The following is a 23,716-nucleotide window of genomic DNA, read 5'->3' on the forward strand; positions in this document are numbered from 1 at the left end:
CTGATGGTGACATGGTCCTCTGAAGAGTGTCCCAGGGGAGTCCCATAGGCTGGAGGCCCCACCCCCACACCCCAGGTGTGGGGCCCAAGTGTGGTCTTCCCATCTGGCCCAGGGCAGGATGGCAGCCTGCTGGCTACAGAGGAAGAGAGAGAGAACAAAGCAGTACGGAGGTGCTGTATGAACTCAAGGGTTCCACCTTCTGCAGAGTTCTCGGGCGGGCGTTCACTTTGAAAAGAGACTTAAGGTGCTTAGACACAGCCCCCAGGGAGGTGGTGCCAACGGTGGCGCTGCAGAGGACGGAGGAGGTGTGGTCTTCAGCCCCAGGGAGGGCAAGGGAAGGACAAAGGGGCCAGATCCACATTCAGCGTGTGCTTATCTCTAAGACTTCCTCCCTCCCCCAGGGCTGGAAGCTAAGGTGCCAAGCAGGGCAGGACAAATGAGCGAGCGCTGCAGGACAAGGGTCCAGCTGACCTGCCCCCAGGAGGCAGCGGCACCCAGGAGAGCCCGTGTTCTGGGGTGCAGGGCACAGGGTTGGGGCCAGGTTACGTTCCCCAAATAACTGATAAGAAACAAAAGCCTCATTCTAAGTTTAAGAAGGGAGAGTAGCCATGGCTGCCTCTTGGAGGCAGAGTTCTGGGGGAGCGCCATGGCCCCACCACCTCCCCCAAGCCTGCCTCTGTCCCCGCAGAGGGCCGAAGGGACCCTGCCAGTGCTGGCCGACCATCTTCACCTGGCAGGCCGAGTTCTTTGCTCTTGGCTCAAGTTTTGTTAATATTAGTCACCAGTTAATAAGAAAAATAGTCTCTGAGTGTCTCTTTCCCTCGCTCTTGGGTGTTCTGTTTTTAATTGAGTTAATTGGATACCGCGTCAGGTTATGGGTGTGTTCAATCACAGCATTAATTATTCCTTTTTCTTAAGCTCTTGGTTGCCGTAGCTGGATCCTTTCTCTATCTCAGTCACTCCTATCAGTCTCCGGACTCCAAAGGAAGCTTCAAAGACAAGAGAGACGAGATTAGAGGCCAATCTCACCAGGGTGCCCTCCCTGGCCTTGCCACCCCCACCCCCACCCCTTCCTCCCGGCATGTGGTCACTCTAGTACAGGAAGCCACTGTAGAGTGAGAGGAGGGCGCAGTCCTCCACAGCCACCATGCTCCGAAGCCAGGGTCATTCAGTTCCCTGACCTGGGTTAGCTGCTGCCTCCCGGGGCCACCATGATGAGACAAAAGTCCTGGGTCTGGGTGGCCCAGTGACCCCAGCATGTGAGCGGGCTCTTTACCTGCTCCCACGAACCCCAAGAACGTCAGGATGAGGAGCGGGGACCCACTGGCAAAGACGCCCAGGACGAAGCTGAAGAGGGGAGAGAGGAGGATGGTGGCCCAGCACAGGAAGTTCAGAAGGGTCCACGGCCTTCGGGCGGGCTTGATCTGTTCCCCTGGGAATACACCCTTCTGCTTGTACATCTCTTGCAGGGCATCCTGAGAGTGAAGGGGAGAGGACCAAGTTGAGATCCACAAGTACGACTGACTCAGGAGAAAACTCAGCAATAAAAGGGCACAGAACGAAGCAGCATTGCCCAGTGCGGGTGGGAGGAGCACTTCCTCGGAGGTCCTTCATTTGCTTGTATCCGGACCCAGGAAATGGGTTAGCTAGGATACGGCCAGCCAAGCAAGCAAAGCTGCCAGGGGTCATAACTGGCAAATGGCTGGCTGGTACAGACCCCAGCATTTATCAAAGGACAGCCAAAGGGTTCTGGGCCTGGCCACAGTCCACACCCCTACAGTCATCTGTGTGCCCCCTGCAAGGCTTTTCATCTCTCCTACCGTGGCATCCAGGGACAAACTCAGGACAGCGGCTTGCATGGTAAGCACTTTTACTCACTGAGCCATCTTGCTGGACCAAAGCCATTCCTATGTTTGCCTCCTCCTCCTCCTCCTCCTCCTCCTCCTCCTCCTTTGACACAGGCTCTCTTGCAACCCAGGTTGATGTGGGACTCTCCACATAATTGGTGCTGTCCTTAAACTTCTGGTCCTTTAGGGCCAGGATGCTGGAATCGCACAGGCATAAACTACTACCCGGCTACATTTTCTTCTTGAGAGGTATACTATCCCAGGTCAGTGTGTGTGTGTGTATGTTTGTCTGTCTGTCTGTCTGTCTATTTATCCACCTATCTAAAATTTTAACTGACATAATTGTACATTTATGGGTCACAGTCTGTCTCTCATACACACTCACACACATGCACGCACACATGCACATACATCATATGCATACACACACACACAGTGTAATGAGCAGGGACTGGGTGTTCACTCCTTCAGATGTTGACCAATTCTCGGTGTTGAGGATAATTACATGCTTGCCATCAGCCATAGTCAGTGATCTTAACACAGCTGAGCCATAGGACATGGTATGCCTGCTGGCATCCTCTGTCCATCATTCCGGCCTCCCAGCCTCTGTCCACTGCTCTACCCTCTACGGCGGGGTATGCTGTGTCCTCCTGCTGCTCTCTGGCTCCACCTCTGTGCTATTCCTTCACTTCCACCCACGTTGCTCCAAATGGCAAGAGTTACGCTGTGTGTTTATACACATCATTGTCTCCTTTGTTTGTTAGTTTTCTTCTTTTATTTTTGTTTTTTTGTTTTGTACTCAAGACAGGGTTTCTCTGTGTAGCCCTGGCTGTCCTGGAACTCACTCTGTAGACCAGGCTGGCCTCAAACTCAGAGATCCACCTGCCTCTGCCTCCCAAGTGCTGGGATTAAAGGCATGCGCCACCACCCAACTTCATTATAGTTTCTTTATTCACTCATCAGTGAATGGAGAGTGTGTGTGCGTGCGCATGTGAATTTTGTTACTTTAGTAACTGTGGACAGCAGTGATGTAATGCTGGCTTCAGCGCCTTGCATTCGAATTGAGTTTCCTTCTGACACCTCCAATGGGAAGACTTCATGGTCTGATGGCAGTGCAACACCCCAGGTCTGATAGTAATGCAGCAACCCAGGTCTGATGGCGGTGCTGCACCCCAGGTCTGATGGCAGTGCAGTACCCCAGTTCTGATGGTAATGCAGCACCCCAGGTCTGATGGCAATATAGCACCCCAGGTTTCCCTGGTTTCGCTGGGATTTGTTTTTCAGCTAGTTTTTAGCACATGAAAATGATACTGTTTTTTGGGGGTTTTTTTTGGGAGGTTTTTTGTTTTTTGTTTTTTGTTTTTTTCGAGACAGGGTTTCTCTGTGTAGCCCTGGCTGTCCTGGAACTCACTCTGTAGACCAGGCTGGCCTTGAACTCAGAAATCCGCCTGCCTCTGCCTCCCAAGTGCTGGGATTAAAGGCATGAGCCACCATGCCCGGCGATACTGATTTTTGAACGCTGTTTTTTTGTTTTGTTTTGTTTTGTTTTGTTTTTTTAATCCTACAACTTTAGGAAAATTTCCAGTTCTAACATTATGACAATTTTGAAAATTTTCTAGGTATTAGGCTGTGCATCTGCAACTATCTTCCTTTCCAATCTGAACATTCTCATTTTCTCCAGGATTGCTCTGCTAAGACTTCTAATGCTATGCTGGGTAAGTACAACAAGACAGATAGCCAGACAGACATATGTTCTGGACCCCAGGAAAACTCATCAGTCTGTGGTACGTGGCCTGTGCTGTGTGAGCTAAGAACCTTCTACACCTACTTCGTTGGGCAACTGTCATAGGGTATGGTAGGAGAAATAAAAAACTTTGTTCCTGCCGGGCAGTGGTGGCGCACGCCTTTAGTCCCAGCACTTGGGATGCAGAGGCAAGTGGATTTCTGAGTTCGAGGCCAGCCTGGTCTACAGAGTGAGTTCCAGGACAGCCAGGGCTACACAGAGAAACCCTGTCTCGAAAAACAAAACAAAACAAAACCAAAAAAAACTTTTTCCCTGCTTGTTGCTTGTGTCTTGTTTTATTCCTGTTAACACTAATTCTATCAGTCTTGACCAAAGTTCTCTAATATACATATATATATATGTATATATGTATGTATATGTATGTATATATATACATATATACACATATATATACATATATATGCATATATATGTGTGTGTGTATGCGTGTGTGTACACACACACACATATTTCAGAGATGGGGTCTCACCACGTCACCTTGGCTGTCCTGGAATGCTGGCCTTGAACCTCAAACTCAGAGATCCTTCTGCCTCTCCTCTTGAGTGCTAGGACCACAGGTGTATTCCTGGCTCCTCCTTTTATAATTTGTTTTAATTTTATGTGCCTTGGTGTTTTGCCTGCATGCATGTCTGTGTGAGGGTATCAAAAGCCCTGGAATTAGAGTTTCAGACAGTTTTGAGCTTCCATGTGGGTGTTAGGAATTGAACCTGGGTTCTCTGGAAGAACAGCCAGAGCTCGTAAATGCTGAGCTGTCTCTCCAGCCCCTATATTAATAATACTCTTGAGGAACATTGACACACAGAGGGGAGCTGTGCAAGGCAAGCGCTGTGCATAGTCCTCAGTTCGCTGCACTGCTCTGCTCTGCTGGCTGCTTCTGCCCTCCGCTTGCCCTCACTGCACTGCTCTGCTGGCTGGCTGTTTCTGCTCTGCACTTGCCCTCACTGCACTGCTCTGCTGGCTGGCTGCTTCTGCCCTCCGTTTGCCCTCACTGCACTGCTCTGCTGGCTGGCTGCTTCTGCTCTGTGCTTGCCCTGACATCTTTCCACTGCTCTTTCCATTCTTCTGCGGTCTTCTGATGTTCCATTTTCATCTTTACATGCTCATTTTAGTCTGTGTCTGCTACTTGTCAGGTTCCTCTGAGGGCTTTGACAGTTGCATCAGGTATTAAGAAGGGTTTGTTCCCTTGGTTGTTTTGTCTTGTGGTGGCCTGCAGCTGGCCTTCTGCTGAGTCCAGTCTAGGCAAACCCTGAGCTGTCTGCTTCTGGGGTCACCTCCTTTCAGCTGTGCACAGGTTTCCTTTGGCAGGCTGAGGGGACTCTCTGTGAACCACTTTCTAGTCTAGTGTCTCCATCTTCCAGAGCTGTGTAGATGGGAGGACAGTCACCAGGGCAGTGCTTTTCAGCATGAAGGAGGAGGCAGAGGAGGAGGAGGAGGAAGAAGAAGAAGAAGAGGAGGAGGAGGAGGAAGAGGAGGAGGAGGAGGAAGAAGAAGAGGAGGAGGAGGAGGAAGAGGAGGAGGAGGAGGAGGAAGAAGAAGAAGAGGAGGAGGAAGAAGAGGAGGACGAGGAAGAAGAAGAAGAGGAGGAGGAGGAGGAGGAGGAGGAGGAGGAGGAGGAGGAAGAAGAAGAGGAGGAGGAGGAAGAAGAGAAGTAGAAGGAACAGGCGGTGGTAGGCTGGGACAAGTTTGACCTTCCTCAGCTGACTTCCTGGAAGGTCCAGCCTCACATGGGAATATGCCACCACCTTACTGTCTTGAGTGTAGTCACATCTCACCATCTGACCCCATGAAGGCTTATAACTCAAGACTTTGGTAGGACCAGCCATCACTACCAGCAGGGTGAGTAGCGGAACCCTAGGCCCCTCACCCTCATGTCTAGCTTTCCTCCTGACTTGGTCTCTAGAGCTCCCTCACTTCCTTGGGAGCTGCTCCCAGCACTGGAGGGAATTTTTGTTTGCTATCGGTTTTCCTGGCCATCTAGTTTCCAGAACAATGACAAGAGGACACTTACTGTTCCAGGAAGTAGACATAAGGTGAGCATGCACTGGAGAGTGGGAACTGGACATGTGTGTTCAGAAGCACCCCAACACATCTGCTGTGGGGCCCCATGACCAAACATGCTGTGGTAAATCTGGGGATACCCATGACATAAGCAAGCTATTGTAAATCTGGGCAATGTTTGTTACACACTTAAAATTTCTTTTATATAAACAAGGAACAAATGTGGTAAATTGTTGTCAACACAGTTTCACTTGCACACACCAGGCACTGTGCAAGGCTTCTGCACTGGTGCATGCAGCAGGCACTGTGCCAGACTTTATACCTCACTTAAGCATTAATTTCTCAAGTTTTAAGAAAAGGAGAGCTGGGAAGTGGTGGCACACACCTTTAATCCCAGCACTTGGGAGGCAGAGGCAGGCAGATTTCTGAGTTCGAGGCCAGCCTGGTCTACAGAGTGAGTTCCAGGACAGCCAGGGCTAACCCTGTCTCAAAAAACCAAAAGAAAAAAGAAAAAAAGAAGAAGAGAAGACTAACACAGGTGGGAACTGCCAGCCTTTGGCACCCAAATGGTAACCACGTGGCACCTTCCTTCCTTCCTTCCTTCCTTCTGTCCTTCCTTCCTTCTGTCCTTCCTTCCTTCCTTCCTTCCTTCCTTCCTTCCTTCCTTTCTTCCTTCTTCCCTCCCTCCCTTCCTTCTCTACTGCCCCAGCCTGCTTTGGAGGTGGGAGGAGGGCAGGGAGGAGCCTTTACCTTCTCCTGGTACAGCTTGTGAAGCCACTGGGCTGCGCCGGTCTCATCTGCTGGGATATCTTCCAGGGGGAACCTCCTGCAAAGTGGAAAGAAAGGATGGACACCTGCCCCACACTGCGAGGGAACAAGTGACACAGATGAGACCACCTGAAGCTCTCTATTCGAGTCTTATTCTTAATTTCTAAAAGAAGCACATAGCAAAGTAAGTTCTTGACAGTCATCTGACACACTAGAACTTTCTGGGCATGGTCAGGCCATCCCCCACACGAAGGCTGAAAGATGCCTCTGTGTCTGGGGACCCTTGGGAGCTACCTGCCTGGCAGACCATGCCTCAACTTCCTCATAGGGTGATTACAATGGCGTTGGTCTTTCCCAACACATACACTGTTGGAGATGATCAAGGCCCAGGGTCTGTAGCACTTGACCTTGACTGTCACCTTCAATGGATTGACACCTACGAGAGGCGGTGGCCCCATACCACTTACTGAAGTTTCCCCAAATGCCATTTTCTACTGTGTGAAAATTAGTCATGTGAGATTTTTATTAGCTGTAGAATGAAGAAAGTCATAGAGTATTTATATGCATTGGTAGGAGCTCCAGGCGGGTGGGTTACAGCAGGGACCCCTCTATTGCAGGTCTGGGAGTCTATCTGATGGCATCCTAGCCTTTGGCCTAGTGGGAGCTGGCGGTCTGCTAAGAACACATTGTAAGGTTTGATAGTCACCAGGATGTTAGGTCACACAGGATGGACAAGGGATGGCTTTCAACCACAGTAAAAATGATTGAAGATCATCTGTAGTATGTAACAAGCAATCGCGTGGCCGAGAGAGTGTCGCTGAGCTACCTGCAGGGAGAGCCAGCTCGGATTCTTTCATGCGAGAGTGAGTCTTTGTGTCATAAACTTTAAAAGGCTAGAGCCAGGCCAGGTGCCGTAGTGTACGTAGCACACGCCTTTAAGTCCAGCGCTTGGGAGGCAGAGAGAGGAAGATCTCTGAGTTTGAGGTCAGCCTGAGTGACAGAGTGAGTTCCAGGACAGCCAGGGCTACTTGGAGAAACTCTGTCTCCTAAAACCAACATAAACCAAAACACAAGGCATAGGGCTGGACATGGTAGCACACACATTTAATCCCAGCACTTGGGACACAGAGATAAGGTCATAGCTATCTTAGTCTACACGTCAAGGTCCAGGCCACCAAAGGCTACATAGGAAGAGTCCCATCTCAAAATATAGTAACTACTGTTACAAAGAAAGATAGAAAGAAAGAGAGAGAAATAAAGGGGAAGCAGACAGACAGACAGACAGACAGAGCGAGCAAGCAAGCAAGCTAAACAGGTGGCACATTCCTGAAATGCCAGAACTTGAGACGTGGAGCTTATCAGCCTCAGCAGCATAGCACAGCTTTCATGGAAGCCTGGGCACCAGACAGGCGGGTCCTGCTTTCCATGGGGAACTGCAGTACCTCATGATGCCCAGGAGGTGGCACAGAGAACTTGGGTTCACATAAGCTCCCAAGGACAGGGGTGATCAGGGTTCTCCTCATGGGGACAGATCCCAAGTCCAAAGGGACACACACAGGACACCTTAAGTGTTCTGAGCCCTCTGCACGCTGTTTGCTGGTGTGCGATGCTCCACACCCAGTGCTCCCTCTGCATGCTGTTTGCTGGTGTGCGGTGCTCCACACCCCCAATGCTCCCTCTGCACGCTGTTTGCTGGTATGCCATGCTCCACGCCTGAGTGCTCCCTCTGCACGCTGTTTGCTGGTATGCCGTGCTCCACACCCCAGTGCTCCCTCTGCACACTGTTTGCTGGTATGCCATGCTCCACGCCCGAGTGCTCCCTCTGTACGCTGTTTGCTGGTGTGCCGTGCTCCACACCCCAGTGCTCCCTCTGTACGCTGTTTGCTGGTGTGCCGTGCCCCACGCCCGAGTGCTCCCTTCGTTTCCTGCCCCTTGTGTTTTGAAGCCATTACTAAGTCACATTTAAACACAAGCACTGTGAGTCTGTGTGAGTGACATTAGGAGGGTGGCTGACCCAAGCCGAGGACACTAGACAAGGCTTTGCATCCACGGTGAGAGAGAGTCTGGCGGCTTCTGGAGATTTCTGTTTAGTGTTTTCAGATTTCATTTGCTTCTGGGTAGATGGAACTAGGAATAAGGGGGGAATTGGTGAATCTAGCTCTGGTGAGGGACATGGATGGCCACCATGGTGGCCCACAATCCATCCTTTCAGAGAAAAAGGCCATGTGAAAGGTTCACAGAGCCGGGCAGTGGCAGCACACGCCTTTAATCCCAGCACTTGGGAGGCAGAGGCAGGCGGATTTCTGAGTTCGAGGCCAGCCTGGTCTACAGAGTGAGTTTCAGAACAGCCGGGGCTACACAGAGAAACCCTGTCTCGAAAAAAAGAAAAGAAAGAAAAAAAGAAAGAAGGAAGGAAAGCAAGCAAGCAAGCTTCAGTCTGAGACAGATCTGTACATTTAAAATGGAGGCCCCAAAGGGCTGTGGCTGTGTGGGCTATGCCCAGGGACCTCTCCACCCCAGCACAGCACTGGTGGAGCCCAGGGCTACAGAGTGTGTGGCTCCACAGAGTGCTACTGCAGACTCACGGCCACATCAGGGTTAGAGGTGACAGCATCTTAGCAGACAAAATGTACCTTCCAAGGGCTCCAGCCACATGCTGGGGACTGCGTGGGGAGGGTATGGCACAGATGGCACACAGTCAGGGGGTATAGCAGGAGGCTACCTCCTATAGCAAGAGGACCAGAAGGCTCAGTCCTATTTCCTGGTTCTCCTGGTGTGTGTGTGTGTGTGTGTGTGTGTGTGTGTGTGTGTGTGTGTATGCACTACTACATAATATCCATTAGTGAAGTAAGTAAAGATGACAAGATGGATACATGGTACTGGGGTCCTGCTGGCTCCCTGTTCATGGCAGCTTGAGCTTATTAACCTCATCTTTCCAAGAGTACCTCTGCCATCACAAGGCTAGCCAACATGCCAGCACAAAGGACAGAGGTGCCTTGGGGCTATTCCCATGCAGGCCTGCCTGCCCTACCACAACCCCTAGAGTTCTCTCTCCCTTGAGGGAGGCGGGGGTGGTGGGGTGGGGGTGGGCCCTTGGCTGTGACTGCTGAGCTGTGCTGGATGGTGGGAACCACTCGGACAAAGTCCATGCTCGAGAGCACATGCCAGCCAAGGCTTCTGCAAGCTCCAAGTTGTCCACTGAAATGCGGCCCAGCACCTCTACAGAGTGAGCTTATCACAGAGGGAAGGGCAGAGGAGGCCTCCCTTGTCACAGCTGGGTGTCCATGCAGGGCCACTTCAGCTTGATGGGTGACTGAGCAGCTGGATGGGAGGAGTCTGGCCACCCTGCCACAGTCTGGCTCTCACCTGGGGCAGTTAAGCCTGGGACGGGAGCATGACTGGCCTCTGAGGGGGCTCACTTCTAAACATGGCCAGATTCTCAGTCATTGTCATCTACCTTAGAGTTGTTCTGTCTCTCAAAGATCATGCATTAGCATTTTGGTCTCCCAGGATCCTGGTCCTATTTTTAAAAAAAGGGTGGGGGCACTGGGAGGCCCTAGGTCATGGCTATCATGGATCAGCACCCCAGCACTCTCTCTTTAGCCAGCTGGCTGATAAGGTGATTGCTGTGTCAGCCCTGGGTGTGTTTCTGCCGTAGCATGCTGACCCCACACTGGACCAAACCAAGAGAAACTCAACCATGGACTGAAAGTATCAAAACCCTGAGTCTACTGGCAGTGGTGGCGCACGCATTTAATCCCAGCACTTGGGAGGCAGAGGCAGGCAGATTTCTGAGTTCGAGGTCAGCCTGGTCTACAGAGTGAGTTCCAGGACAGCCAGGGATACACAGAGAAATCCTGTCTCGAAAAAAACAAAAAAAAACAAAAACCAAAAACCCTGAGTCTAAACAAAGTCTCTTCTTTGTAAGTTAATTACCTCAAGTATTTGTTACAGTGATAGGAAGCTAACTGACACACCTGGCCAGGGAAACCATCTAAGGCTCAGAACTAAGCACCACTGTCGTGTGCCCCCTGCTCCCTCCCCATCCCCATCAACTTCCTTGCTGGAAGCTGAAAATATGAAGGAGAAGACCCTAGGCTCATTTGTTTATTATAGCTGGTCTTTGCTACTTTGTGGGTTCTTCTTTTTCCCACCCTTTATCCCTCCTCCCCCGCTTTATCCCCTATCACTAATTAGGAGAGAAAGGATTAAAGGGGAAGAGATCCCTGAATCTGATTTCTCTTGTTTCTTTTTTTAGCCCTACTATTAACAAACTGCAACCAACCTCCTAAACAACTAACAACAACTAACCCTACTTCTCGGAGTCCTAACATGCACACACCCTCTGAAAGGTCCCCAGAATTCCCAACACCACACCGTCACAGAAACTATTGGCAGCTGGCAAAGCCATGCCTCTGCTAGAGCAGGAGGCAAATCACAGTCAGCTGCTGCGGCCTGTCCACTGCAGCCCCACAGCCCCACACCTGGGCTTCAAATGAAAACATATTCTTATAATATTTGTGTTTTTCAAAGAACCCAAAATTCCAGAATTCTCACTACAGTTTATGTCCTTATTTCTGGAAGTCCCCTCGCAGTGTAGTTTGTAAACCAGTATGAGCTCAAGTCCACTCAAGAATCAATCACAGGCATGGAGTGGAACCGATTTTGGATGAACCATTCCCTTGGGAGGCACAGAGATGAACATCACCTTGGCTATGGTCCTCAGCCAACATGAGACATGGACTTTAACTTGCCCTGTCTAACTGTGACTTTGTGTTCTAGAAGGCAGGCTGCCTGTGTGACAGGTCTCAGCTGTGCCTCAGGCCCTTCCAATGGGTCCTGATAGTGGCTGTGTCACAGAAGATGGCCAAGCAAGCCCTGCCGGCACCATCACCTGGGCTCTGAAGAGGAGGCAAGGCCTTCCCCAGTCAGAGCTTCCTATGGATGCCCGGGCCAGATCAGAGCCACCTGGTGACAGTGCCACTCCAGCAGGGGCTCTGCGGGATGTCCCATGTCACATCACTAGTCCAAAGCAAGAGATTGCAGGTTAGTGTTTAGTTAAGCTCACCGAATGGAGCCAGATTTGGGATAGAGCTTTCCTCGGGGACAGGTGCATAGGTGCCCACTGAGACTGGGCGACAGACAAGAATCAACCCTCACACTGGCCAGGGGACTCTAGGGAATGATAGGCTACCTTGCCGTGTTCCCCCCGCCCCTGCCCCAGGAGTCCTGCAGCAGACCACATCAAGTCCTGACAGCCCTGTGATGGACGCTCACCTTACACACATGTCTGCCTCATATTTCTTTCCATACAGGATCCCCAGTAGAGATGGGTTCTTATTCCCTCTGAAGTTCAGGGTCACGTCGTAAATAGCTGCAACTGAGGGGGAGAGACAGGACCAGTGAACGGTGGATGATGGGAAACACTGCACGGCAGTGATGTCACCACCAAACAGAAAAACCACATTTACACCAGGGTCTGCCCCTCCACGGCAGAGCCCGGGGCAATGGTCTTCACTCCTAGCTGTCTGCCAAGTGTTCAGACCCTTGATTCTGGTGTTTCCCATCCTGCCCAGGGCTCTTGGCCCCTTTCTGTGGCTTATGTAACACCTTCCAGATGTCTCTACTCTGACATTCTCCTTTATAATGTTTTGCTTTATTTGAATTTTACTATTGGACAGTTTGCCACCAAGTAATATTTTATCATCCCCAAAGAGATCTCAGGTCTTATAACATGTCAATCCTATTTCTAGTATATTTTACATTTTTATAGTTTATATTCTACTTCAAAAAAAAAAAAGATTTATTTTTCTTTTTGAAACAAAGTCTCGTTTGCCCAGGCTGGCCTTAAACTATGTTTCTGAGGATGACCTTGAATTTATACAGCCAAAATGATCTTTTGATCCTGAATCCATCTCCTGAGCATTTTGACTGCAGGAAAGTGCCCCAATACCTGGCTTATGGGGTGCCAGAACATAGGACCCCACATAGTCAAGGCAAGTCCTCCACCAACTGAGCAACACCCCCAGCCCTATTCAACTCCTTGTTTCTCACAGTGGCCTAGCCGGCAGTGAGGGACTCCAGCTTCTCACTACCAGTCCCAGCCTCCTACCTGTCCCCCGGAGGCACTGGACTGCAGTGGTAAAGCCCTTGGTCCGGGGCAGCAGGTGGTACTTGAGTGGGGGCAGCCCCTTGGAGGCAGCTACCTCCATGCTGATTCGATGCTTGGTCTCCGTGAAGCGTGTTCCTTCACAGTACAGGAGAAACTAGTGCAGAATGAACACAGGGCAGGGAGAGGCCAGAGGGTTATTCCAGGACAGCCGGGATGGAAACAGAACCAAGGCCTGTGACATCCCAGGCCTCCCCCGCCACAGCCGCATAGCACACACGGCTGGAGGTAGAGAGGAAGGAGCAGACCCCTCCAGGGGCAAGCATGTTGTGCCATTGATAGGGTATTTTATTTTAGGGCTGCAATCTGCACTCCAGTCACACAGATGAGTGTCATCAAGAACTCTCCAGAAGCAGAGAATCCTGAAGGGGCCTCTGGGCAGCGGCCTTTGACCAGGAAACAGAAAGCATCTGCTGTCCCTAAGCATGGTGGGAGAGATGGATGGGAAGGAAGAAGCCAGGTTTCTGAGAGTAAACAAGAAAAAGGATGAGAAATACCATGCAGGACGACTCTCCCACTGCCTGCACCCTAGGAGGGTGTGCGCCAAAGCTGGGCTTGCAGCAGCGGGGACAGGTGGAAGCTGTGTCCTAGGAATGAGTCCCAGTCTGCAAATCTGGGATGCTCTCATGGGCACGTGTGTGCACAGGTGTGTAGGTGTGTGTGTGTGTGTGTATGTGTGTGTAGGCTAGAGGTCAACCCTGGGTGCAGTTCCTCACCTGGGTGCAGTTCCTCAGGCACTGCCCACCTTGTTTTTTGAGATGGGGGCTTCCAGTGGCCTGGAGCTTGCCAAGTATGTTAGGCTGGCCAGCCAGTGAGCCTCAGAGGTCTACTTGCCTCTGCTTCCCCAGTGGTGAGATTATGTGCATGCTCACCACAGCTTGCCTTTTCTGTTTGGGTTCCAGGGCTCAAACTCAGGTTCTGACACTTGTGTAGCAAGCACACTCACCCACATGTACTCCGGGTAGTTAGCCAAGCGCCGCAGTCCCTCTATGACAGTGTCCCGGTCTTCCTCCCACTTCCGTTTGCAGAATACGATCTCTAGGAAGTACCACGTCCAGCCGATGAGAGGCACGTACAGCAGCTCCCTCTTAGCCAGCACCTTGGAGCTCTGCAGGGAGACCATGGCACCTGTCAGAGGTGGGGAGGGCCTGGACAGAAGCCCTCACACACACCAGGGGCTCAGGCCTTGCTTCTCCTGGTTCAAATCATTTGCTATAAATGAGACCCTGGCTTATGACTTATGAATGATCCTTGGATTGGTACCCCTCAAGTACACACAGGGGGCCACCCCAGAAACTACTCAAGAGCCAAACCTTGGTGGCGTGGCAGGTCTGTGGTGGGTAGCAGCACCTCAGTTTCTGGTCCCTGCCTTACCCCCATCTTCCTGCCATTGCTTAGGGGCGTTGGCCGCACTGAGCTCCCAGGCCCTCTCAGTGTGGTTTGAATTCATCTGAGGCCACTCAGCTAGCCAATTATTCAGTTAGCCTTGAGTGGGATCCTCTGGACAGTGAAAAGTAGTGACAAGAAATGAAGTCCCAGAAATGAGTCCCCAGAGCAGGAAACTACTGAGGATGCCACATGTGAAGAAACCCCCTGCCCCCCACCGCCATCCACTATACTGCTCAGTGAGAAGGGGCCAAGCCAGACCTCTCAGGAACAAGCCTCTTGAGTCTTGGGGCCTCTGATGCCACGTCTCCTCTTGGGGCCCCACTCACCCAGCCCCTCCCTGACCCCATTGCTCACCCCCAGCACGCCAAACCGCTCGCACATGGTCCACCCACAGAGGAAGTCGATCTCGAAGTTGTGGTTGAGGATAACAACCACGTGCTCCTTCCCAAAGTGGTCCACGGTGGCCTGGTCGGTGAAGAGAGTGCACTCCGTGCAGGACCACCACTCCAGGAGCATGACCAGCTCTGCGGGAGGGTGGGGTCAGCACTGGGAGATGCCTGCCCAGTGCCCTGCTCCAGCCCCAGCCCCACCCCATTTTTCCATGAGCAGTATCAGACCCGCTTCTATTTCTGCTTCCACCTAGAGGGCAGCTCTCCTCTAGACTTGAGTTTGGAGGGCCGATGTTTGTAAGCTCTCCCAGGTCATAGCTTACTTTGTGTCATGGAAGCTGGTGGCAGCCAACGGAAGAAGCAGGGCCCTGGAGATCTAAATGGGTCATGCTGCCTTAGTGCTCAGCCACCATGTCATGTGACTACTAGCTTGCTTGTGTGGGAGGCTGGAGCTGTGTCCTGAATGATGGGGAAGAGAATGCCTGTGGTGCTGTGCAATTCACAGTTGGAGAGCGAAGACAAGGTGGACATTGGGTGTAAGCTACGGTCCATATTCAGTCCTGCCCACCCCAGGTCTGCGGAAGAGCTCATATGAGATCTACTGCTGCCCAGGAGGCTGTAGGATGCCCCGAGACATGAGGAGCACTGTGGCCAGGAGCTCAGAGGGTACTCAGCAGCTGACTGTAGCATCTCCACAAGAATGAGGAAGGTCACTAGGTCTCAGAACTCAATCTCCACCTGCTTGCAACTCACAGGCCATGACAGATCCAGGATAAGGCGGGACCATGCCATTGTGTGGCTCCTCTGCATGTTCACCTTCATAAGGTCAGGACCAGAAGGTCCCATGGTAAGAGCTTTGTGTGTATTTCAGCATTTGAATACAAATGAGTTCTGGTAGGAAGCACATGAGGGCAGGCATCCTGCACGCAAGCCATGGTCTGCAGTGGGAGGACTATGGCCAGGCGTCTGAGGCAGGTGGACCAGGATGTAATTGCCACATGCAGAATGGTGGCAGGAGGCACTTCTGGCTCTGGCCACCGCTCCATGAGAGAGCCCCAGGGCCCCCTGAAAAGAACTGTTCCCTGGGGATGGAGCCAGGGTACGCTGCCACCCTCAAACATGGAGCCCACAAGTAGGGTGAAGCTCCAGGCACACTGGAGTTCTCACTTGGGCCCAGGAGGGGTGCCAAACGGTGTGGCTGCTCTGGAGTACCACAGAGGTCCTTACTGTTTGCCAAACATGTGAGCATGTGGCTTGAAGGGCATCCCATATGTGTGCCCGGGAGTCACCCATATGTCCACACAAGAACACATACGAGGGTGGCTCTGCCACCAGAGAGTGGTGACAGTCATCATCCTCCAGTCCAGCACAGGCTATCACCCAGTCACAACACAGAAGGAAGTTCTGCAGCCCGGGCACCCAGAGAGTCCCCAAGGACACGCTCTTTGGGTCACAGTGTATGCTCCCATCTCTGCTTGAGGCCAGCCAGGCAGATGCTAACTGGCTTCACTGCCCCTCCCAGGGCATGGTCAGAAAGCCTCACAGGAGCACATCTGACTTTCTAGCACAACTCCCATGATAACTGAGGGGCTCTGCTTCCTTTTCTCTCAGGAATTGGTGTGTGTGTGCTGGTCTGGTGTCAGAGTAGCACCGGATGTGGGCGTCTATAGTTTAGCTTTTATCTGTCAACACTGGAGTGGCCTCACCACCAAGTGACATTGCACGAGTGGGGTTTGTACTTTGCTCTCTGTGCCACGGCTGTCACCTTTTGAGTCAAGCTGAGGAGGGGGACCTGGCAGACTGGAGTCACTGGCTTCTGGGTAGGGGAGGGGTAAAGGTGCAGAAGCCCCGTGAGATGGCACGGGCCCTCTCCTGTGGGTGTGATACACACCATCTTGCACCCACTTCCTGGGGCATTGCTGTTCCTCCCTCCCTCTGTCCATGCCTCTGCTGCCACAGCCAGGTATAAACAGTAGTGGACTGCACACTTTGTGTATCTGCTTTTTTTTTTTTTTTTTTTTCACTTAGAACTGCATTTGGAAGAACTGCATTTGTTCTCTGGTACAGACAAGCTACTCATTTCCTTGGTGTCTGTGTGGGCACGCTGAGGATGGGCTATGGCCAGGGTGAGCATCCACAAGACTACCTGGTTAGCTTCGGGCCCACATAAACAAGAGAAAGTGAGGACGCCTGTGGGGCATGAACATCTGCAGACTTCTCGAGGCTGTGTCCTTACCCTGTGGGGCAACTGAGTCAAACTGGCATCATGTAAACTGCAGGTAGCTGCATCCAGGTCAGGGCCTTCCCACGGTGCATTGGGTGGGAGTAAGTGGCTGTCTGTCCATGGAGACATGGAGAAGGTTTCTCATGTATGTGTGTTCTCATGCACTAGTACATTTGATGGATAGGAACTCACACATTTGCGACTAGGGGACACCCTTGTTTCAACTGCACCCTGCCACGTGAAAAGGGACATTCAGTACCGTGTGCTGGCGGCTGGGTCACAATCACTAAGCCTGTTTTTCGCTCGCTTTTGTTGGTTTGAAAGCACCCACAGTGCTGTGTTAGACCCTCCTTTTGTGTGAGTCACACAGCCTGATGTGGAAATAGCATATGGTTGAGCCTAGTAAAGTCACTCTGAGCACCTGTTCACATGGCCCTGGCAGGGTGTGACCTCAGGGAGCCCGAGCTGCGCCCAGCTCTGTTCTGGGATGGAGTGTCAGGTGTGGCCCTGCCCTTGAGAGCCCTGGCAGGAGACACTTTCCCCCACTTCCACCCCTCCCCGCTCCCCCAGAAGCCCCTGTACAATGCCCTTATGGTCGGGGACACTTACGGCTCCAGAGTGAGTAGGCCAGGCGGCAGTTGATGCGGCGGTATAGGTGCTTGCTGATGGGCCAGAGGGCCAGTGTGCACAGCTGGGTAAAGTTGATAACCAACCCGCTCACCACGAAGACGAAGCCAATGAGCAGGTGTACCACGAACTGGGTCTTCAGGTAGGCAAGCAGGCCCATGGTCGCTGCTCAGGGGCGGCCGCACGGTCCTTCACTGAGAACAGCCGTCCTGGAACCAGAGGGTGCAGTGGTCAGTGTGTGTGTGGAGACGAGGCATAGGCTTGTGGTCTAGACAGCATGGTCCTCCTTCAGGACGTGGGTAGGAGATGTGCTGTTGTGCCTGGCTCAGAGAGAGGCTGCCCCTGGCAAGCTGAGAAGCAAACACTGTGCATCTCATGCAAATATCACACACGAACACCACACACACTATATGTACACAGTGGCTTTCTGAGGCTGTACTATTAGCAAGATGGCCAGCTATCATGCACTAAGGACATATACATAGCAATTCACTCTCTTGCAAAGGAGACTAGACCCAATGCTGTATAAGGGAACCTCGGTTCCAGCCAGGTCTGCAGGTGACCAAAGCCTGTGGCAGCTTAACTGTGACTAAAAGGGAATCCCAGACTACTTGGCTAAGTCACTGGGCTCTGGAGTGACTTTGTTAAACCAGTAATAGAAGATGAGGGCAAAAGAGAACAGAGGCAACAGGAACACTTCTGAGGCACAGCTGTGCTCCAGGCCCTAACAAACATATCTGGTCACAATTTGTCAACAGCCATGAAATCCTGTAGAGCTGACGCTGTTAGGACCACGTGTTACAGGTGAGTGACTTAGTGCAGGAGGGCTGAATGAGTGGCCTATTCAGGGGGTCAAGAGGAGAAGATGTCAGTGTTGACTTTGAGGCCTGAGTCTATGCTCATGTCCCAAGGCCAGGGTCTGCAGGCCATGTACCCTGACACCTCAGAGACTTCAAAGTTCCTCCCTACACCATACAGGACGAATCTGCATAGACAAGAATATATGAGGTGGCTGAGGGGCTTCACAGCCATCACATGGCACTACTCTGGCTGTGACAGCTCTGACCCAGCTCTGACCCCAGGAGAAGCAACATCCCTCAGGACCCCACACTCATGCTCACGTCATGGGCCTCACCCAGTGGCTTTGCGGCTTTCAAAGGTTGCACCCAGACTCTGTGGCACACCTCTGACCCCACAGCCAGGGCCCCAGGAACAGATTATGATTTTCAAGATGGAACTTCAGTGAGGTCTTACATACAGTCACTATGTACTCAACTTTGGGTGGCAAGACTCAATGGCCAGGCGGCCACCACCACTACACGGAAGGAACCATGCAGTGCGGAACCCATGGTGAGCCTGTGCCACCCTCAGTATTCTGTCCCTAGAGTGCGTTGCCACCTACCACCTTTACCTCTGGATCTCTGGTGTCCCTGGGTCTAGCCAAACCTGAAGGGGGCAGAAGGACTTAGCCAAAGGCTAGCCTGGAGCTCAACTCAGGCACCAAGGCCACTGCTCTACTTCATAGCCCAGGATATCTCGTACAGCTTCATAGCCTCGTAATCCACATAGAACTGTCTAACACAGTGTCCCACAAAGCCATCTGACAAGTGTCTGTGCTGCAGAGCATCACTCTCTAGTCCCCAGACGCCCCAGTGACAGACATGGGGACTGCTTCCTCAATGCTGGCTGCACCCCAGTTCCAGGATTGTTTCCTTATTGCCTATTTTACTTCCGTGCAGTCCATAGGAATGCGACTCAACCTTCATGCCAGCTCTGCTCTGCACTTGGCTACAGAGTTTCTGGTCCATCAGGGCAGGGAAGTGTGGGGAAGGCCTGTTGGTCCAGGTGCCATCAAAATAAGTCTTTTTACTTTATTATTATTATTATTATTATTATTATTATTATTATTATTATTATTTTGGTTTTTTGAGACAGGGTTTCTCTGTGTAGCCATGGCTGTCCTGAAACTCACTCTGTAGACCAGGCTGGCCTCGAACTCAGAAATCCACCTGCCTCTGCCTCCCAAGTGCTGGGATTAGCCGGGCAGTGGTGGCCCACACTTTTAATCCCAGCACTTGGGAGGCAGAGACAGGTGGATTTCTGAATTTGAGGTCAGCCTGGTCTATGGAGTAAGTTCCAGAACAGCCAGAGCTACACAGAGAAACCCTATCTTGAAAAACCAAAAAAAAAAAAAAAAAGGTGCTGGGATTAAAGACATGGGCCACCACCTGGCTGGTAAATAAAGCTTTAATCTTATAAATGCAACCACAGAGCAGCCTAGAAATCCAACATCCCCACGGCTGCCTCACAACCTCTCTGCTGGTTCCCTGGCTGTGGATTTCCACTGTGTAAAAACAAGCAGGATTTTATCACCAGGCAGCACACCGAGCATCTCTTTGGCTTGAAACAATGCTTAAGAGCATTTTATTGATTACTGTGACCTACTGTCCCAGCAGACTGTGGACCATTTTAGCCTCCTTTGGACACTTCTGGCACACAGGCCCAGAGGTGAGGCCCCTCAGACCTCAGAAGCGCACACAAACTGTTCTGTTCGCCGGGACTACCTACTGGCAAAGCTGAGATTGCAACACCAGCTTGAACCCCCTGGCAGCCGCACAGGCCACCCACTGCACCCTGAAGACACCTCACAACACTTCTACATCTTTTTTCTTTTTTTTTTTAATTTACCATGCACCTGATCCTGACAGCTCGGCGGTCTACACAGCTATGTGGGAGCACACCCCACCGCCTCAAGGGAACACTGCCTCATGGTCACTTTAGCTTCAAGGATTTGGCCAAGAAAACTCCACAGGGCCGATGGGCAGCTATCAGGAGCTAATAAGAGGCATCTGGTGCTCTACCAGCAGGGGAGTGGTGCCTCCAGACACTCTTGGCATAAGAGTGTGGTATCAGCTAATTACCATGATCTTTGCAGGGGATGCCTGAGATCGGGCTGACCCTGACCATGAGATGGGTCATCTGTGACCTATCCATTTGTCCTGTTAGACTCACAACCTCTTTCTCCCATGGCCCTCTCAATCTCCTTGGATATTCCTGCCCTGGCATCTGGTACCTATTATGATCTCTGGCCACTGGTGTCATTTATGATCTCCCTGCGACCTTTGAAGACTGGATGTGACTAAATGCTTAGACGTGGTTTCTGGAGCCTAAATGACCAACAGCTGGAGGATAGGGTGGTATCTAGAGCTCGCAGGTGGTTTCCTGGGCTTTCCTGTAGTCCTCGTTTAGTTGGGCCTAGTGCACTCCGGAGGCCAGCCTGGCATTAGAACATCTTGCTCCTGAAAGTGACACCGTTGCTCCCTGAGTTTCATCGTGGCACTTCACAGCCTGCCAGAACTAGCGCCTTCCTGGGACAGAAGATGGGGGTAGGTGAGAGGCAAGCCAGCCTTGACTTCCAAGGAACAGGTGGAGTGCCTGCCAGCTGGGGAAGAGGAAGCCTTGGCTCGCAAATCTGTGCCAGTGACAAGGTTAGCCACACTCAACATCAGCACCAGCATCACTCCAAGCCTGTCCTTGTAGGGGTCTTACTCAAATGTTACCACAGCTGAGAACCAGAAACTGAAGAGATGCTACTCCAAAAAGGATGTCCCTGGAGCAGATCCAGGACCCTGAGCCAGACTCCCTTCCCATAGATACCACTCACTGAGAATCCGGACCATTCCTTAGTTAACAGTGACCTAAAGGGGCCCTCAGTCTTGGCTGGAGATATCTGGGGCTCAGGGCATCATCAGGACACTGAGCCCACTGACCACCCACAAGGAGGGCCTTACCCGATCCTCTGCCCTGTCTCCTCACTAGGACTGAACTGAGTCACCGCCACGGGTAAAGCCCTAGCACCTCAGAGTACTAGGTACTTAGAAATGAGGGCTCCGCAGGAGGTGAAGGTAAGTGCTGTGGTTTCTGATCTGATTGTCCATGTGCTCAGTGGAGAAGGAATGAAGGCGCAAGCCAGGAGAAGAGGCACCAGCTCTGCCAGCAACTCAGCCAAGCTATGGCTCAAGTCTCCAGAGTTCTGGGTCCCTGAATGGAAGAGTGCAGCCCAGGCCTATGGACTCGCACGACTCTCACAAACATGCAGGTGTCAGGCGCCCTCATCTGAGATCTGGGAAACCTGCTGGTCCCTCTTCCCACAGCCAGCTTCCTGGTCACATTCAGTCCCCACCCTCTGGGAGCTTCTCCATCACCCTTGGTCCCTCTGCCCTGCTTCCCTGGGAACCACCTCCCAGAATGCCCTCGTGTCTGTGTCTCAGCGCCCAACCTCCCCACGCTTCACACTGCCTGGCTGAGGGGGAAGAATCCCTCAGAGAGTGTAGCTGCCATTGAGCAGGTGGACTGGCAAAGGGGAGACACTGAACTATGGAAAATGAGTTGTTTGTGATGGAGACTCAGTCACAAGGAAGCTGCCAGCATGTGTGTTTCGGTGATCAAATCCCAGTTTACAGGATAACACAGCTGTCACTGTCCCCTCTCCCTCCTGTTCACTCATGTTCAGTTCCCTACCAAGGCCTGGATGCAGGATCAGGAGCAGAAGCAGGTGTGTGAGGGGCTGGCCCAAGGGCATTCTCTGCACACCTGCCCCGTCCCTCCCCCGCAATCTTTGTTTTGCAAGAGGTGAACTGAGCTGGTCCAGAATCAGCAGATGCTGGGGAGAATTATTAACAGGAATGAGTAAGAGGATGTGCGGCAGCAGAGATGGGATGGTATCTTAAGCTGTCTTAATTCAGGTGCAACATTCACTATTCGTAAACAGCCAAGAACAAAAATCTAAAGTCCAAAGCCTCCTGAGCGGCTGGGTTTGGAAGAGCAGAGCACTCAGGGCGATGGCTCTGAGGGCCCTCGCATCCTTCCCCTTCCTCACATAGTGGAGTGCAACCTGGCTTCCCGGCCACAGTCTGTATGAGCACTGGAGAGAAGGGCTGGGAGAGACTCAGGGCAGACCGAGTGCTGGTGGCAGCTGAACCAGCCGGCTGCACTGTGAAGTTGTGGAGTGTCCCTGAGGACAGGCCTGTACCTCACCATCCAGATAGACTCTGTTCCTTAGGGTGTTTAACCACAGTGATATGAAATGAACACCATCAAAGGGCAAGCCAGCTCTAGGAATGCTGGGAGATAAAGTGTAAGACCTTGCCTGGCCACCCAGTTTCACCAGCCTGTCGGGGGGGAAAGGTGTCTAACTGTGGTGACATTTGCTCCAGACGGCCAGCACTGTCACACTCAGCAAGAGGACAGGGGTACTAAGCAGAGGCAGCACGCCACGCAGAGTCCAGGATGGTGGAGAGGTTGTAAGCTCCTGGCAGCACTGGGTCCTGGTAGCTTTGTTCAACCTGGTGAGTCCTACTTGGTTGGTTACTGGGGGTCTGCCAGGCTCCAGAATTGCTGATATCTCACAAGGAAGACCCCGTGGCCATGTTGCCTTTTAAGCAGGCAGAAAGTAGGGAACTAGAAACCTCAGGGCTAAAGGCTTCCTCTATAGCTACTAGGGTATGGGCTCACAAGTGCTAGCGGCCAGACAGATGAAGAGACACCAGCCCTTCTTATGTCCGGGCTATAGGACAGACTATAGCTGTGTACACTCAATGCACAAACACGTTACATGGAACAGTGTGGCTGAAACAGAAAATCCAACTGAGTAAGGCCCCAGGCATTGAGCAACAGGCCACTTCTGTGTGCATGTCCTGAGTCGGTTCACACAGCTGCTTCTCAGATGAGCACTGACCCCTGGCTCAGGACCCGGGCTGGCTGCCTGGGTGGCAATGGCATTTATGACTTCCAGGGTTGCCCCCAGGGACCTTGCAACCTGCTGCGACCTTTGGCCATTAATTGGGGATGTGTAGGTCAGTTTACTAACCCATGTCCACTGAGCCCAATCCAGCCCAGGTCACCAGACCACAACCTTGGGGAATCTGTCAGTGAACAAGAACTATTCCAGAGGGACTAGAAGCGTCCAGCTAGGCTCAGATGAAACTGCTGACCCATGAAGCCTTGGTGAAGCAGACGTGGTCTTAGATTGCTTAGGCACTCCATAAGCCTCTCCAATACATAAGCTGTTTATAAATACTACTAAAACCTAATTACACTATCCAAAGTTCCTCCACCACCTTGGAACCAACTGACTCCACAGTTCATAGGAAAGAAATACAACCAGAAAAGAAAAGCCAAATGACTCAGAAAAGGCAGGAGAGAATATCCCTACAGGTGCCACAGTTCCGAAGCCTGTCTCCACCAGGATGGTCTGCACCACAGCAGACACAGACCGAGAACACAGGCCCCAGGGGCAAGGCTCCAGCAACAGGGCACAATCCCGCCCCTCTTGTACTGAAAGCAGGCAACCTCCAGCCACAGTCGGCAGCCTCCATTGTCTGTGCTGGAGCACACACACAGGCCATGAATGTCAGGTCTCTCAAGCAGTAGTCCACACACAGGCCATGAATGTCAGGTCTCTCAAGCAGCAGTCCACACACAGGCCATGAATGTCAGGTC

The 23,716-nt window shown here is 52.0% G+C and overlaps 1 protein-coding gene and 1 long non-coding RNA gene across 5 annotated transcripts in view; one reads left to right on the plus strand and one right to left on the minus strand.

Moving 5' to 3' along the window:
• Positions 1 to 580: 580 nt before the first annotated feature.
• Agpat3 (1-acylglycerol-3-phosphate O-acyltransferase 3) overlaps positions 581 to 23,716 on the minus strand; it is a 91,194-nt gene continuing 68,058 nt past the window's right edge. For all 4 annotated transcript variants that reach the window (XM_031348756.1, XM_031348755.1, XM_031348758.1 and 1 more), the window contains 8 exons: positions 17,198 to 17,424; positions 14,330 to 14,499; positions 13,533 to 13,694; positions 12,530 to 12,683; positions 11,695 to 11,797; positions 6,400 to 6,475; positions 1,277 to 1,475; positions 581 to 989 (listed from right to left, as the gene is read on the minus strand). In XM_031348756.1, the coding sequence (XP_031204616.1) occupies positions 901 to 989; positions 1,277 to 1,475; positions 6,400 to 6,475; positions 11,695 to 11,797; positions 12,530 to 12,683; positions 13,533 to 13,694; positions 14,330 to 14,499; positions 17,198 to 17,375 (1,131 nt within the window). In that variant the 5' untranslated portion in view covers positions 17,376 to 17,424 and the 3' untranslated portion in view covers positions 581 to 900. The remainder of the gene's footprint in view (positions 990 to 1,276; positions 1,476 to 6,399; positions 6,476 to 11,694; positions 11,798 to 12,529; positions 12,684 to 13,532; positions 13,695 to 14,329; positions 14,500 to 17,197; positions 17,425 to 23,716) is intronic.
• Positions 1,090 to 3,573, plus strand: LOC116075519. The gene is made up of 3 exons (XR_004112566.1): positions 1,090 to 1,860; positions 1,979 to 2,110; positions 3,529 to 3,573. It is a non-coding gene; the product is annotated as an uncharacterized LOC116075519 (long non-coding RNA).

The sequence above is a fragment of the Mastomys coucha genome, unplaced genomic scaffold (genome assembly GCF_008632895.1).
Source record: "Mastomys coucha isolate ucsf_1 unplaced genomic scaffold, UCSF_Mcou_1 pScaffold3, whole genome shotgun sequence".
NCBI classification, from domain to species: Eukaryota; Metazoa; Chordata; class Mammalia; order Rodentia; family Muridae; genus Mastomys; species Mastomys coucha.